This window comes from Mandrillus leucophaeus, unplaced genomic scaffold (assembly GCF_000951045.1).
Source record: "Mandrillus leucophaeus isolate KB7577 unplaced genomic scaffold, Mleu.le_1.0 Scaffold260, whole genome shotgun sequence".
NCBI lineage: Eukaryota > Metazoa > Chordata > Mammalia > Primates > Cercopithecidae > Mandrillus > Mandrillus leucophaeus.
The window spans coordinates 2,606,180-2,624,143 of record NW_012102699.1 but is presented as its reverse complement, the minus strand read 5'-3'; the positions used below and the strand labels follow the sequence as shown (position 1 = coordinate 2,624,143).

General features: G+C 43.7%; 1 protein-coding gene across 1 annotated transcript in view; it reads left to right on the top strand.

Moving 5' to 3' along the window:
* The window catches only part of PCSK5 (proprotein convertase subtilisin/kexin type 5), a 485,048-nt gene that overhangs the window by 403,282 nt on the left and 63,802 nt on the right, over positions 1-17,964 (top strand). The window contains exons 26-28 of the mRNA XM_011984097.1: positions 7,724-7,766; positions 10,767-10,903; positions 12,161-12,361. Coding sequence (XP_011839487.1) covers positions 7,724-7,766; positions 10,767-10,903; positions 12,161-12,361 — 381 coding nt within the window. The remainder of the gene's footprint in view (positions 1-7,723; positions 7,767-10,766; positions 10,904-12,160; positions 12,362-17,964) is intronic.

Here is a 17,964-nt window from a genome sequence, read left to right as displayed (position 1 = left end):
AATCTTAAATTTTCTGCTCTAGCACATCTTTTTAATCTATGTGAAATATTCACTGATATGGTTTGGCTGTGTCCCCACCCAAATCTCATCTCGAATTGTAGCTCCCATAATCTCCACATGTCACGGGAGGGACCCAGTGGGAGGTAACTGAATCACGGGGGCAGGTTTTTCCCTGTGCTATTCTCATAATAGTGAATAAGTTTCATGAGATCTGATGGTTTTATAAAGGGCAGATCCCCCACACACGCTCTCTTGCCTGCCGCCACATAAGATGTGCCTTTGCTCCTCCTTCACCTTCCACCATGATTGTGAGGCCTCCCCAGCCATATGGAACTGTGAGTCCATTAAACCTCTTTTTTCTTTTTCTTTTCTTTTCTTTTCTTTTCTTTTTTTTTTGAGATGGAGTTTCACTCTTCTTGCCCAGGCTGGAGTGCAATGGCGCGATCTCGGCTCACTGCAACCTCCGCCTCCCGGGTTCTAGTGATTCTCCTGCCTCAACCTCTCAAGTAGCTGGGATTACAGGCATACGCCAGCATGACCAGCTGATTTTGTATTTTTAGTAGAGATGGGGTTTCTCCATGTTGGTCAGGCTGGTCTCAAACTCCCGACCTCAGGTGATCCACTGGCCTTAGCCTCCCAAAGTGCTGGGATTACGGGCGTGAGCCACTGCACCTGGCCAAACCTCTTCTTTTAAATTACCCAGTCGGTGGTATTTCTTCATAGCAGTATGAAAATGCACTAATACATTCATTCACTGGTACATAATAAATAATAATGAATAATAATTTATACACACACGTATGTCAGCATGCAAGTGGAGGGTGAGCATAATGTGTATAAATGTTATATTTCCTAACATACCAATTTTTTAAGCCAATGAGTGATTAATCAAGACAGTATGGAGCTTAGAACTTTAGATTTCTGTTGTTGATGGAGGTTGGAGGGTAACTGGGGCTGGAAGTTCTATGAAGTATGGCTGGAGCATGACTTTGGTCTGATACTTGGCCTAGTGTGGGAGATAGTGGTCAAGCTGAATCCTGGGAAGGTAAATGGAGCCCCTAGTTTGGTAGAGCATAAGATATAGATGATTGGACCAGAGAAGGTGACTGGGCAAAAAGGTTGCGATTGTCTGGGAGAAGCAAGTATCCAGGATATGCTAAACTACAATCAAATGGGTAATGTTTTATGGAACATTTGCAGATGTAGCCTAAGAGAGTCAAAGTGGAAGGAACCTAAGGAGTCTAGAACACTTGAGAAGAGAGTGAGAGAGGTGAGAGCCTAGCAGTCTCCCAAGAGCACATATTTGCCATGCCCATTCGTCTATCATCCTAGCCAGTAACCTAGTAGGTTCTTGCAGTAACAGGACACAGGGCAGATAGGTTTCAATAGCGAGTGGTAGGGGTGAGTCTGGCTCGCATGGGGTATGAATGAAAGTCCTAGAAGCTTGAATGAGATAGCCAAAGATAAGATAGGAGCACCCTAAAATTACCCACCCCACCAGTTTTGCAGAGGGTGGATTGTGCCTAAACAAAGTATCTACTTCATGGCCAATTGTGGCAGATATAGACATTCTATGATAAAAGGCTATCCTGAAGACATTGAGTTTCTTCTGTCTCCCCCAAAAGAGAAATAAACATGCGACAAAAGTATTAAAATTAGGATAAAAACCAAGTTAGAAGCATTTTAGCTAGTATGTTCCTTTTTTTGACTGGAATACAAAGACATTTCATTTTTTTTTTTTTTTTTTAGATAGTGAACTATTCAATTTCTTTGGTAATAAATGAGAAAAAGAAGAGGAAAGAAAAGATCTGGGCTGTGATGGGTACTGGTTTCTATTTGTCTTTCTCATAATGTGAATTTAAAACAGTTAAATCACACTTATGCCACTATGAAAATTAGTACTAGTAACCTTTTTGTAGATTATAAAATACAGTATACCCAGTGGACAGAAACATGTTCAAAAGGTTTTTTTCCTGCAGGTCAACTTTTCCCCCCATAAACACAGACGAAGTGAACATATGATTGGGTTGGTAATTCTGTTGTATATTGCAATTCGCCCAGCTTCTTGTCATGCACAGAAATGAAGAAGACAGGCATTAGATTTTATTTGTCATGCGATATTAGTAGCCAGATGTTTTAGTGGCAGCTTATTTGAGGTCCATCCGTCCTTTGAATATGCATAAAAAAGCATGGCCATTGTTTCTCACCTGCCCACATCTGAACACATTCAGATACCATGGAAACCACAAAGGAAGAAAAAAAAAATACTTATTCCAAGATTCATTGATTGGGATGTTTAAATGTCCTTTCTTTCATACAGCCACGGTGTGATAATGTGCTAGGGCCTGCTGTGCTTTCTGGCATGAGCTCCATCTCTGAGGGTCCCGAGAAAGACAGTGGATCGATCCTGGAGTCCTCTTGAAAGGGGAAGGTGGTTCCATTGAGTGGAATATGCGTGGCCCAAATCCTGGAGGTAGGGGCAGAGCAATCGTAAGGGTGAGGACAGGGCAATAGCAGCTGAACATGGCCAGGCAATGTTCACCACAGCTGTAGGAGCACTCGGAGGTAGGTTGAAGTCATGGCAGATGCATCTGCTGCTGCAGAAGGAGGAAGAGCTCCTGGCAGTACTGGAATCGGCTCTATCTGCATCCCCAGGTCTGGGGTTCTGTCATTTTCCTTTCCTCTGGCTGCCTGGGATCTTCCCGATTTTACACTTAGTCTGCAGCCATTGATGATGAACTTCTTAAAGGACTTCTCTGCAGCTACTTGTGCAGCCTGCCCTGTGGAAACCTGGATGAATGCACACCGTTGTCTCTGCACAACAGGGATTGTCCAGATCTCTCTAAATAGGTAGAGATTATTTCTTAAGATCTGTCTCAGTAATGGTATCACCCGGATCACCAACTAGCGTGGGGATAGTCTTGTCCTCTGGGAGTTCCGGATGAGGCATGGTTGAAGCCTACAATAGAAGCTTATCTGCTACAGGGTCACTGACTGTATAATATTGGTCTTTAATATCTGATCAGCAAGGGAACCATGTGGACCTGTAGGCTTCTCGTGTCTCTATCAAAACTCCTCTCCTCTCTCACCTTTCCCTCCACCCAGAAGGAGCAAATGTGGGGCTTATTCCTCAGGTAATAAAGTATGGTCCAGGCCAGTTTGTCCAGCATGTCACTGGTGGATGTGGCTTTCCCCCCAGCAGGCCAACTGGCCATCTTCCATTCGAGTTAGAAATCCCTCTCTCCACATTCTGCATGTAGTACTCTTCTCTGATATCTGACTTTGGCGTATCATCTTTTAAAGACAACTCAGCATCACAAACCTGGGTGGGCAGGCCATGCTCCAGGTCTAAGGGGCAGGTCTGACAGACATACTTCAGTCTTCTGCAGATTCGACACACTTTATTTTTCTTGAAATGCATGTGGGCCCCAGGGCACCAGCAAAACCTTGTGAATGGCCTGGCACAGATTTCACATTTTTCTCATGCTTTTCTTTGGTCACTCAGCTATACGGGTTTCCTCTAAGACACGTCTGATATGGAATAGAGAAGTATGCATCTTCCCAGTGTTTCCTGTTTAAGGTGTTGAAACCAAGACAGGTCACCATCTTGAGGGGGTCTTGAGGTAGTGGTAGGTTTTAGGTGGGACAGAGAACCACCATGATCCTGTCAAGCCCAGCTCTTCTTTGTTCCCCTGTTCTTGAGGCTCCGGGCCATTGCCCTTGACAGTATATGATTCTCCTTTCTTGACTCAATGTGAAACTCGCTTCTCAGGAATCCCCATTCTTGGAGAAAACTCTGGATTTCCTGGTCTCTCCAAGGACTGGGCTGTAATACCAGGGCTTTGGTAGCCTGAGGCAGGAGGATTGCTTGAGGTCAGGAGTTCAAAACCACCTGGGCAACACAGTGAGACTCCATCTTAAATTCCATGCTTTTCTGCTAGAATACTGAGACACATAACCTGGAAGCTGGGAGTCCAGTTTCTTCACAAGTATCTTTATGCAGTGACAAAATAACTTCCCTGTGATCGCAGCACTTTGGGAAGCCAAAGCAGAAGGATCACTTGGGATCAGGAGTTTGATACCAGCCTGGATACCATAGGGAGACCTGGTCTCTTTGGACAGCCAGCATGGCCAGGGCGGCCAGTCTCACCCTGTAATTGTGACATTGCATCTTCATGAGATGCCAGCTTGCTGACTTGGGCCGACATTTTCTTTCTCACAGAGCAGCAGGAGGCCAGGACCCTCTCACAGTCTGCATGAGGTTGCCATGGTTATGCTCACCCTCCACTTGTATGTATCCTGAATTATGGGACACCAAGTTCATGTAAACCATAAAAATAAATTCTTCTCTAGACATCCAAGTTTAAAATATCTCCTTCCCAATACATCTTATAGGTACGATGTGCACAGCTCCCACTGTGGCCTTCATCCATCCAAATTCAATGGTGAAGGTGATTGGCGTTACTGAGAACAAAATAAAATGGCATAGAATGTAAATTGGCTGCTGAAGGTGATGTTGAAGCAGGAGGCAATTTCTCCATGGGACAGTGAGTTCATGATGAGTGACAGTACGGATGATCCCACTGTGTCACAGTGGGAAGGTGACACAGGGCATCATGAAGAGCTCTCAAGATAGAGTGGACATTGTAGTCCTGCCCAACCCACCCCATACAAATGAAACAATAAAAATGAGTTTTCTCGAGACAGAAAGACGGCATCCCCATCCTGACAAGGCATCTGCTCGCGTGCTCTCCTTAGGAGGGACAATGAGCAGCTGGAAGCCAGCCACTGTTTCTGAAGGCTTTTTTCCAAATGTGTGAGGCTGTCTGTGAATTCTGACTGAACTTTCCCTATCTCTCCCAAAAATATGCTCTCTCAGCTCAAAAGTTTGACAAGATCAAATCACCCGAGCTATTTAAACATCCTTCTTTGGATAACACCTTCCAAGACAGCTAACAATTGTAGCTTGTTTAGACTCCCTTTCCATTCCCCTTACCACACACACACACACACACACACACACACACACACACACACAAAAGAAACCAGGAAAATTCATCTTTCTCCTTAAGCCACCCCTCCTCACCATCTAAATGCCAAGCTGACTTAGAGTTAACTTCTAGATTTGGGATTGTTACCTTCTTCCTTAAACTCATAACAGCAGCCTCTCAGTGGTCAAGCTAAATCCATTTAGCTTATGTCTGACTTGTGGATCTTCTGGGGTGGAAAACATTTTTTAAATAATTCTCATTCTTTAGAACAACTGGTAATAATGAGAAAAACTAAAGGACATTCATAAACTGTTATAAGACACAGTTCCTGTTCTATGCATTATTCATTTATGCAAACAGTTGTAAAGGTACCAAATTCGCTGTGCAACTGGGCTGGAAAAGTCCCTGAACTCAAGATTGCATTGGTATGCACATTTCTGAGGCTTGGTTCTGTTTAACATTTTCATCAGTGACCTGCTTAAAGGAGCAGAGAGCAAGCTCATTAAGTTCCTAGATGGGAGGGATGACCAGAACATTAAAGAACAGGATTAGAATTTCCCCAGCCCTTGCCAAATTAGCAAAACTGTTAGAGTCAAATATGTTCATCAGGGAGGCAGAGTAAAGTAAGCTGCCCCAATGCAAGCTTAGTGGTAGGAAGTTATTTAGAAACTGAAAAGAATATGGATGCAAAAATAGACTCGTAATGGAAAATGAACTAGTACAGGGGAACCACTGGTGTTGGGGCCTCTGCATGCACTTACAATGGGTTCAGATCCCCAGTCTATGAATTGGCCTTCCCCAAGATTTCTAAGAATGCCAGGGAGCTTTTCTTTCTCATGGTCACCTCTAGCTTCAGTTCCTGGTTCCACCTAATTAGCCTGGTTTTTGGTTCATTTCACTGTCCTGTCTTAGTCACCGTATTATAAACCATGTTGACCCAGACATTAAAAACCATTTCCCGCCCATGAGCAGATAACAGCTTCCTGCAGAAGGGCCCTTCTATCTCTTTGGCTGTCTTGGCTCTTGTTCAACTCTTCCAATTAAAACTTCTACCCCAAGGAGCTTAAGAAGGTAGTTTCCCAAATATAGATGGTTCTTTTGCTAAGAGGAACTCTGAAACCAGCTGTTAAGACAACTACAGCACCTGTGTCCCCTAGCAGAGATGAGCATGACCAAGTCACAAGCTGATAGTGCTATAGTCAGGGGATGGCAAATTCTGTGAAGTGGCAGGGAGTAAATATCTTTGGTCTCTTGCAATTACTCAACTCTAGTTATATAGAATGAAAGCATTCTTACACAATACAAATAAATAGATGGCAAGGTCAAGGTCCTGGGGCGGGCCACAATTGCCAACTCTTGCTAGGCTCAACTTCGGAAACTGTGACTTTCCGGAAGTCTTAACAACCATCTTGTCCAACCAGCTCATTTTATACCAGCAGAAACCAGGACCCAGAAAGTAGAGTGACATTTGTGCATGTTCACAACACAATTAAGCCTGAGTTGAAACTTCAAACAGGAAGCTCAATTTCCAGGCCAGCGCTCTTTCCACTGCACCATCATCAAGCTATTTCCAGAAGTTTCTGCAGATCCCTGCTTTAATTAGCAGAGCCTTTGCTAGAAATTTTCCCACTTAACATTTGGTGCAATGCATTAGTTGTGTTATGTGTAGTACACAGTAATATCATTTGGTAGCCTCCCTAGGACCTAAGATGAATGTGTGACTAAAGATTTGGATGAGGTTGTGTCTACCTCTTAAGGGCAGTCTGAGAAAACCAGAAGAGGGCAGAACAGATTAGAAAGGAATGCTATGCACAAAGTTCAAATGATATAGTTTTATTTTGTTAATTAAAGGTGACATAAAATTTTCACATACCAAGAGGAACATTTTAAAGAGGAGCAGTTGCCTTTCATCTCCTATTAAAATAAAAAGAGCAAGACTGGAGGGTAGGTTAGATCACAGAAAGAACCTGCCAGTGATAGCTCTATTACGTGCAAGAACTGCAGGCCAGAGGAAGTCATAGAATTCTCTTTATAGCCAGATCTGAGAGTTGCATCTCTTGGGAAGTGTTAGGAGGGAGAGAAATAGACTGAGATGATGACTCTGAAAATCCTTTCTCTCTTTAAGTCCCCTGAAAGCTGCAGGAGAGAACCCTTCTGTGAGCCAGAAGGGACGCATTGAATCATTACTCTTAATGAGACCAGGACAATTTTTTTAAGAAGGTTGTGAAGGGCATAACATGAAGTGGATACTTGGGAAAAATAATTGTGTAGATTTCAAAGGAGTGCCCCAAATGATGCTCACTTCCATTGGCAAGATTCTGGGGTAACTGATGGAAAACCCTCTATTCAGGGTCAGAAGCTTGTAGCCCTTTCCAAATATTTGTGTGTGGACTTGCTTGATCCCTCTATCTCTTAGAGGCCAGGGGGTTCTTAATGTGGATGGTCATTGATCTTTAATTTGAAGACCCAGTAGCTTGAGCCTATTCCTCCTTGAAAGTAGGGCCAAGTGTTTATGAGAACTCTTATTACCTTTGATAAAGATAAATCCTAGTGTACATCTTGTTACTAATTAAAAATGGTGCAATCTGTTCACATATTATTTCTGGACAGTACATTTCATGAAACTATCCCACAGGATTGTTTATCTCAAGCCACAACTTTTCCAGAGCCTGTTTTTCCAAATGACAAATTCCTCATAATTATTATTTTTTATTGTTTTAATTTTTTTCCAGATGATCCAGGAACATGCACATCTTGCGCTATGGGGTATTACAGGTAAGTCTGGCCTTCCTTTTCATGGCACTAACTTTTCTGCAGTTTAAGCATTACTGACTTAATCCTCAATCCAGTGATTAAAGCAAAGTGGCCCTGTAGCCTGAAGCAACTCTGTCCTGTCAGGCTATTAATGAGCAATTCTTGGATTTAGCAATAAGAGCCCAGCTGTTTCCTTGCCTCGAAAGGAGGCCATCTCTTTCTTGATCCTGGAAGTCATCCAGCCTGACACTGGTGTCTAGGAATCCTGCCATGGGTTACCAAGATTCAGATCTTGCTGTTCATGGACAGACCTTAATAATATACCTGGTCCCAAGTAAGCTGTTTGCAAATGTCTGCATGGATACCTTGTCCTTAACCAGAGCAAAGGCGCCAGGGCGAAGCCAGGTGCTATATTAGCTCAATCATCCCCTAGGTAACGACAGACACAGACCACTAGGTTAAATGAAACAGAGGTAACCATCACTGCCAACACACTCTAATAAAAATCCACAAAATCAAAAATGGCATGTTAAAATATCACCTCCTCTTCCTAGTCTAGCCTCCCTTCCAGCACACACTGTTGACTGTCCTAGAAGGAAAACTAAAGAGAAAGGAGCTGCAAAGGAAAGGAAGGCCCTGGGTAATGCACAGGCTGCATAATCCCTCCCTGTCCTCCTAAGAACTCAGAAGTTTTGTGATATACAAACTCCCACAACTATTTCATCTCTCCATCATTTTATCGAGATTGTCAGAGACACAAGGAGGATGTTAATCTCCTGAAGAGAAAACTGAAGCTCAGAGAGGGACAAGGTTTTACTCAGGTTGCACACAGCTAGTGACAGGTCTGCATTTGGAACATTTGGACTTTGGCAGGTCACCTCCTTTTGTCACCACATTGCCTTTTCCCTCCATCCATGGAATCGGACAAAGCAATATGGTGACAAGAGGAGGTGACCCACCTGTCCAAAGACAAATACTCTTGAAATGTGGTAATAGGTAGGAAGAAGTGAAAGGAGTGAGGAGGATGGGAAAGAAAAGGAAGACCAACAAGCTAAAACATACTAAAAATGATCAGTTAACCTTATCAGTTCTTAGCCTTCTGGTTTTAATCTAACTTTTCCAGAATAGCCTGCCATTCTGTACATTGACTATGTCTCACATCACTGCACTCTTGACCCACTTTGTTTTTTTTGTTGTTGTTTGTTTTTTGGTTTGTTTTTTAGACAGAGTCTCACTCTGTGGCCCAGGCTGGAGTGCAGTGGCAAGATCTCAGCTCACTGCAACCTCTGCCTCCCAAGTTCAAACAATTCTTGTGCCTCAGCCTCCCTAGTAGCTGGGATTACAGGCACACACCACCACGCCCAGCTAGTTTTTGTATTTTTAGTAGAGATAGCGTTCCGCCATGTTGGCCAGGCTCTGTTAAACTTTGTTAAACACCCTCTGTTAAACTTTGGAGCCAAACCTGGCCGCCTCTCCAGTTCACCACTAACTCGCTAATGAGCATGTTTCATAAAACCCTCTGAAAAACAAATACCCTGAAAGAACATGCTCCAATATCACCAAGGGTACAACATGAGATATTTATTTCAAGAAACAAACGTATCTAATCTTTGAAAACATTGAGCAATTTTGAATACAGCTAGTGAAATGCTATACAACAGAGGTTGTTGCCAGGCATGTTGGCTCACGTCTGTAATCCCAACACTTTGGGAGGCCAAGGTGGGTGGATCACCTGAGGCCAGGAGTTTGGGACCAGCCTAGCCAACATGGGGAAACCCCATCTCTACTAAAAATACAAAAATTAGCTGAGTATGGTGGTGCACATGTGTAATCCCAGCTACTCAGGAGGCTGAGGCAGGAGAATCGCTTGAACCCAGGAGGTGGAGGAGGTTGCAGTGAGCCAAGATCACACCATTGCACTCCAGCCTCTGTGACAGGGAGACTTAGTCTCAAAAAAAAAAAAGAAGTTGTTAAAGAAGATATGCAAAGGTTTCCCCTGATATCATGCTGATGCTTTGAAATTCATCAAAGGCAGGGGTCGATTTCAGTCCACTCCCCCTTCAGGTAAGCCTGCAATTCAGTGAAGTCTGAATTACAACATTTTTACTGTATCATGAGAATAACAGAAAACATACATAAAAATATTTATAAATAAAAACTAAGCTGCTTCGCTACTATTGTTAATAATCTGGTTACAGACATTTTAGTAAGCTGCTTGGGCTTGACACCAAGCTATTTCAGGCCTCGGTGCCAGTTGCTATGTGACAAATCACACAAGCAACCTTTTCACACAGACTTTGGTTAAAATCCCAGTCCCACCATTAGCTAGCTGTGTGATTTTGAGCGCTTAACCTTGAGCTCCAGTTCTCTTACCTAGAAATTAAAGATACATGATATCTACCACACGAGATTTGTGGAGATTTAGATGAGCTAATACTTGACACATAATTAGTACTCTATAAATAAGTATCAGTACCCCTTCCTTCTCCCCAGCCTTCTCCCAGCTGCCCTGATAAAGAGTCCTTGGAGGTCCAGAAGGAGGTGGTTAGTGACTTGGGTTGATGGGGGCACAACAGACCAAACCTGAAATTCAATTACTCACTCCTGCTGAAAACGCTGCATGGGCTGGGCGTGGTGGCTCATGCCTGTAATTCCAACACTTTGGGAGGCAGAGCTGGACGGATCACTTGAAGTCAGGAGTTTGAGACCAGCCTGGCCAACATGGCAAAACCCCCTCTCTAGAAAAAAAATACAAAAATTAACCAGGCATGGTGGTGTGCACCTGTAATCCCAGCTACTCGGGAGGCTGAGGCAAGAGAATCACTTGAACCCGGCAGACCAAGGTTGCAGGGAGCCGAGATCAACCACTGCACTCCAGCCCGGGCAACAAGAGCAAAACTCCATCTCAAACAAAACGAAAAAAAAAACTCTGCATAGATATATATAAGCAGATTAAATTATGGTGGTGAAGAGTAATACATCAACGTATGTCATGCAAGAAATGATGTCTTCTTCCTCTAGGTTTGATCAGCATTGTTATAAAACCTGTCCTGAGAAGACCTACAGTGAGGAACTGGAATGCAAGGCATGCGATAGTAACTGTGGCAGCTGTGACCAGAATGGGTGTTACTGGTGTGAAGAGGGCTTCTTTCTCTTGGGTAAGTTAGAAAATGGTACCATCCAAGGTGAGAACCAGGCACTGGAGCGCCACCCAGTTGGGGCCGCAGGAGCACACATGTGATTAGTTTCAGAGTCTGTGTGTGCTGGCACCTCTGGCCCAAGGAGAAATTTTAATTTGGTTTAGAAATAAACATTAGCTGAACCACTTCCTTCTGCTTTTATTACTGAAGCATGGGTCCTGTTCCACTAATTAATCTCACATATCTCCAAGCTGATGGAAACAAGGCTGAATTGGATGGAGATAGAGAGTGGGTAGCTGAAGATAAATGTTTTGGTATTGAAGTCACCTGGCATATTGAAAGCTCTGACCCTTGTCTTGAGATTTAATCCATCTCATATATCTCTGTGCACTGTAAGAAATTAACAAGATCCCTTGCCTTAGGTTTTGGTCACTGACTAATGGAAATGGATAGTTAGGAAAGAAATACAGTGTGAATCTTGCAGCTGAAGAGATAATAGCCCAATGCACTTGAGTGTTTGGGGGAGAAAGAATGAGAAAGACAGCCCACAATGTTCTTCAGTGTTTCTCTACACAGAGATTTATTTTATTTGTAGTTTTTCAAGGCCTCAAGGATTCTGTAGTCAATGCTCTTAACCCTTTAATGGCCAATGTAAATTCCCAGTTGAAAGAGGACTTAGGTAAAGTGTTGGTTTTTTTTTTTTTTTTTTAGATGGAGTCTTGCTCTTGTCACCCAGGTTGGAGTGCAGTGGTGCAATCTCAGCTCACTGCACCCTCTGTTGGCCAGGCTGGTCTCGAACACCTGACCTCAGGTGATCTGCCAACCTCAACCCCCCAAAGTGCTGGGATTACAAGCATGGGCCACCTTGCCCAGTCTGGATTTATTAAAACACATTTCTTGGTTGAAATAAGCTAAAGCCATCTTGGTTTCTTTAAAAACAAATGAAAAGCCTGGACAGAGTGGCCTGGCCAACATGGTGAAACCCCATCTCTACTACAAATATATAAATTAGCCGTGTGTGGTGACACACACCTGTAGTCCTGGCTATTCAGGAGGCTGAGGCAGGAGAATGGCTTGAATATGGGAGATGGAGGATGTAGTGAGCCAAGATCATGCCACTGCACTCTAGCCTGGGCAACAGAGAGATACTCCATCTCAAAAATAACAATAAAAACAAATACAAAGAAAAAGGTCCCTAAAATTTCCTCCAGCCTCTTTAGAACTTGGCCTTGCAAAGATCACCAAAGCCTTCATGCTTTCTGTGTTCTCACATAGGTGGCAGTTGTGTGAGGAAATGTGGCCCTGGATTCTATGGTGACCAAGAAATGGGAGAATGTGAGCCCTGCCACCGAGAGTGTGAAACCTGCACAGGCCCTGGTCATGACGAGTGCAGCAGCTGCCAGGAAGGACTGCAGCCGCTGCGTGGGGTGTGCGTGCGTGCCACCCAGACCCAGGAGGAGGGCAAATTCTGGAATGGTATGTGCCTCCCAAAAAGAGATCACAGGGGTCTAGCTGCCTACTCTGCTTCCTTCCTTCTATAACTCTGGTTTTTTGAACTATCCAGGAGAGAAAGGCTGTGCAGAAAAACAAGAGTTTGGAGTGAGAATCAAGTTGGGGTCGTTCCTGAGTCTCTCTGATGCTTGTAGCAGGAGTAGGTAGGAAGCTGAGGTTGGTGTTCAGCCAGCAGAGAGAGCCCAAAGGGCAAATTTATGATTGGTCCACCCTCTTGAGTTTCTACCTGGGTGAAGCAGGCCCAGAAGCAACTGAAGAGAGTCACGGAGGGAAATGGCCCCGGTATCATTTTTCTCTGAAATTTCAGAGTCACTTCCATCACAGGCAGGCCCTATGTCCTTATTACATGTCCTTTTTATAGTAAAGGAAAATTTTACACCTGTAGGGTAGGCTTTTCCAATTAGACAAGGAAGGACTGCTCGAACATATTAGAATTTATGCTAAAAACAGATGGTCTCCATGGCTGCGTTATTAGAGCTCACCATCATTCAAGCTTGCCTTTAAAAGTTACTCTCCCCAGTTGCAGACAGGGAAAGCATGAAGCTTCTTGAGGAGGGAGGAGAGGAGACAGGTGTGGGAGCTTGGAATCCAACAGCAAAGCCCTGCAGGTGCGCATTCCTCCCTGCGTCTTCACAACACGCCTCCTCACACCTGAGCCTCAGTTACAGGCTTCCTTGCAAGGTAATTACAAACTTTCAGCGACCCCTCCGTGTCCGAGGTTGTTACAAAACAAAATCCTCTTCCTGCTGGAAAAATCTGACTCCTGTTCTATGCAGAGACAGTCACAAAAACAGGAGCTGCTCTTCATTTGATTTCGAGGCAACAATTGGTTTAAAGGGTCAATTTGATGCAAAGGCAATGGCAGCCGGAGAGACGGCTGTACAGGAGGAGTGTGCTAAGGGCTCGAGGGAGTGACAGCTCTGTGGTTTATGCTGGGCTGGAGAGGAGGCCTGTCCATGGCTGCTGTCTACTACAGCAGTTTTACACATGTGACTTCAAGGAAGAGCAGCTCAGAGACCGTGAAAAACCCGGCAGCCAGAGGCCACAGAGAACGTGGGCCCTCTTTCAGAGACATAGCTGAGAAGATGATTCAATCCAGATTGGGATATCTTCTGTGAGTTATAGCTGAAGCAAAATGCTGAAAATGAGTTTGTCTGGCATTCAGGCATTTAAGAGGCAGCGCACGCCAAAAGGAAAATGGTCTGGTGCTGTGTTTCTCGCTGAACATCTGTATTTTATCTGGCGTCCAGATGATGACACGGTCCAGGGAGCCAAGAGTCAGAGCAGGCTTGATTCCCCAAATGATTCCACGTCCCTTCAACTGGACTACGCATTTTGCAGGCAGAAACCAGGCTTCAGTGGTTCCCTTTTGTCGAAGCACCACACCCACCCCTCCGCATTTTCTACTATTGCAATGTAATGTTTCTGAAGAGAGGGAGGAATTAGTGTATTTGGGGATTTTTCACTAACAGGGGATTGGGGACAGAGATGGGAGTGTTTCTCATGGCTGGACAAAAACAATCAAATCAATGACAGAGCTGTACTTTCTCATTCCTGTGACCTATGAAATAAGACATGCAGACCATTAACACAGAGAAATAGCCATTTATTCACTAAGCACGGTAAAGCCATAGCTCAGCTTCCCCCAGCATAGTATAAGCACTGAAATGGAGAGTAAATGGGAAATGCATTCCATAAAGTCCTGGGAGTATTTGAGCCAATGCCTACGACCTTCTCCTGACTTCTTTTTCTTAAAAAACAGGATCGAGAGTGTAATAGGAGAGTAGACGGTTCCAGAGAACAAGCACTAATTAGCCACACCTTTAAGATGATGGAAAGCAGACTGCAGTCATCCTGGGTCAAATCAGAGGAAACCCAGGCAAAGTACAGAGTGTTTTTGAGAGGATATAGCTGTCTAGGTAGGACCAGAACGTTTTTCTGTTCTGTTTTAGGTTTTGTTTTGTTTTGTTTTTCAAACTCGGATTCAGATTCAGGTAGGAAAGGTAAGATGACGCACATTTCAATCCATTCCTTCACCCATGCTGCTCCCCAGTGGAAACAATAAGATCCTGTTTGCATCTGAAGACTACAACCCAGGAGGATCTATCAGCATAGGCTGGGAAAACACCCTTGAAATAAAAGCCCAGCTAGAGTTCCCTGAACTCCTCTTTTAATAAGGTGGCCAATCAGGATGAGAATGACTACAGTGAGAGAGCCATCATTCTTTGCCAACTACCAGCAAAGTGGGCATACCTCCCACCTAGTTCAAGGATGCAGATTCCTCCACCTATCAGACAGTGCCTGACAAATCCTCCAGCCAAGACTAAGTCATCAAAGATGGTGCTCAACTCTCTGTTTTTTCAGCCACCAAAAAGTCACTGCACAAATGTATAGATCACCCCCAGACCCTCTGTCTGGGGATGTATACTGTGACAATTATTTAGTGTCCCTAAATGGCAGGAATAAAACCAATATTCAAGGCCAGACATGGTGGCTCACGACTATAATCCCAGCACTTCGGGAGGCCGAGGCAGGCAGATCTCTTGAGGTCAGGAATTCAAGACCAACCTGGCCAACACGGCAAAACCCCATCTCTACTAAAAATGCAAAAAATATTAGCTGGGCATGGTGGTGGGTGCCTGTAACCTCAGCTACTCGGGAGGCTGAGGTGTGAGAATCACTTGAACCTGGGAGGTGGAGGTTGCAGTGAGCTGAGATTGTGCCACGGCACTCCAGCCTGGGCAACAGAGAGAGACTCTGTCAAAAAACAACAACAAAACAATATAATATTCAACAGGCTGCAAACGGCCTCAGCAGTGACTCAAGCATCACACAACCTTGGTGGAAAGGTTCAGGTATGGCAGACCACGGGCTTTGAAGGAAGATGATGGCTTCAGCTGGTTTCCTGAAGTCATTGTTGGGAATGGAAAGAGTTTCCTCTGTTACTGTTAAACCATTTGGATTTTCTTAAGTGGTTTCCCCTGGTAGTGCTGGAAAGTCCTAGGAGTAATTTTTGCACATTTCTCTTACCTCATATTTCCATCATTGATTAAATCCATGTTATAACAGGCTCTAATTACATATTCTGGTGATAGTCTAATCTACAGAACACAGACATGGTGAATTAGCTTTGTGTCTTTGACCACATCCTAACAATTTATCACTAGCCTGTCTCTTGATCTTAATTCTTATCCTTGGGGAAAGACTGGAATCCCAGAATTAGTCACAAACACTGAAAGCCACACACATGTGGGAAAAAAAAAAAAAATCCACTTCAGTAGTGGGAAGATATGTTGCCTAATAGTCATTGAACTTTAGAAAACTTCAAAGATGCCACGGAAATCTGATTTTTAGAAGGACTTTGTAGATGTGTGCAGCTGCCTCACTTAGAAATGAGTGCACTATTTTTATTTATTTAACCTACCAGAACACAGAGTGCAAAAAAACACATGGCACTGGGTAAGTAATCAACTGTTTGGCCAGTAGGATGAAGGAAGCATCCGTATCAACTTGCACGGATGGTTACATACTCAGGAGTTCTCTAAGTGGATTGTGAAACCATTGACAGCTTGAAATTGGCTATGGTGGGAGTATTTACACCACAGAAATTGGAAACACTACAAATCAGGTTTTTGGTTTTTCATTTTCTAGAGACCTGTCTTACCAGCACACCATTACTTTGGCTTCTATCAAATTACTTTAGAATTCAAATTTATTACTGAAAAATTCAAAAGCCTATGTCTACACCCTCTAGCAGATGCAGACTTTAGAGCGCAGCACACATTAATTCAAATCCTGGCTCTGTGATTTGCTAGCTGTGTAACCTTGAGTGAGTTACTCATCCTCTCTGAGCCTCAGTGTCCTTGTCTGTAAAGTGAAAACATGAAACTGCCTCACACAAAGTCATTTTAAGAATTAAATGAGAAAATGCATATAAAGCTCTCAGGACACATATGACACAATAAAGCCTAATCTACTCCCTAACTCTTTGACTCAGGCCAGTTTTAACACTTGAAACACTAGTTTGCTTTGAAAGCAGCATTCACTGGGTCACGAAAGAAAGCAATTCTGGGGGCCATGCGCGGTGGCTCACGCCTATAATCCCAGCACTTTGGGAGGCCAAGGTGGGCAGATCACTTCAGGCCAGGAGTTCGAGACGAACCTGGCCAACATGGTGAAACCCCATCTCTACTAAAAATACAAAAAATTAGCCAGGCATGGTGGTGCTTGCCTGTAGTCCCAGCTACTTGGGAGGCTGAGGCAGGAGAATCGCTTGAACCTGGGAGCCAGAGGTTGCAACAAGCTGAGATGGTGCCACCGCACTCTGGCCTGGGAAACAGAACAAGACTCCTCGTAAAAAAAAATAAAAAAAAATTACTAATAATGTTTACAAGGAATGTTAATGACAAGAGAAAATGCCTACGAGATTTATAGTGTTAAATACAGTGTTCAAGGTCAGTCTTATGTATACGGAAGCTATAAATGATCACACATCTATACATAGATGTAACTATACTCACACACTCGATATGAAGATGAGACATCCATGTACCACAGTATAAACAACAGACATTTCTGGGTGGTGGGATTATAGGTGAAGTTTATCTTCTTTATCCTTTTTGCATTAAAAAAACTAAACACTTTTTTTTTTTAATAAAAAAGAAGCTGTGCCCATTGCAAACCTATCTGTGGTGAAGAGCCTGCTGCAAGAGCGACGAAGGTGGAAAGTTCAAATCAAAAGAGGTAACAGGGAAATAGGGAGGCGACAATCACAGCGGCAGAGACTGTCTCTGGAGACGGTCTCCGTGGAAAAATCACCCCAAGAAGCTGGGAGGCCAGATGCAAATGGGGTGCAGAGATGCAGAGGTCATTAGAAAAAGATGGAGAGAGGAGGGGACCATAAACACAACCTATGAGCGGTCACTCAGAGGGAAGACTGTGAGAAGCTCAGCAGTGGAGATTTCCGTAACAGATAAGGACATGCGTGACATGCTAAATGGTCATGCCTGGCAGAGGCTATCAAGAAGAGCATCTGTCCTCACAAAACTTTAATAGGCTGAGGAAGCACCTCTGCCTTCCCAGTCCCTGCGGCATTGTTTGAAATCACAAAGACTGGAAAAAACTAAGTGGTTACCAGTAGGAGACGAGAGAAATAAAGTCAATGTATTCATACAATAGAATACTATGGAGCCACCAAAAGGAAGAGGTTCTTTCTGTACTGATAAAGAATAATCTCCAAATATATTGCTTGTTTACAGGCAAGGTGATAAACCATGTGAATAGATACAGTTTGTACGAAAAAGGGTGGAGAAGGGATTAGGAGGGAGACATCACAGTACATGCCTTTTCTCCATTTGGCACCATGTGCAGATTATGTATTAAATAAAAAATAAGTAGAATAAATGAACCCCTTGCTTTATATAGTTTAGCTACAGGCATTTCTGAGGAATGGATACTGCACTTTCTGGATCAAAGTGGTTCTTTCTTTTTTTTTTTTTTTTTTTTTAAGGAGTCTTGCTCTGTCAGCCATTCCGGAGTGGGAAAAAGAGAAACTATGATCACGGTTA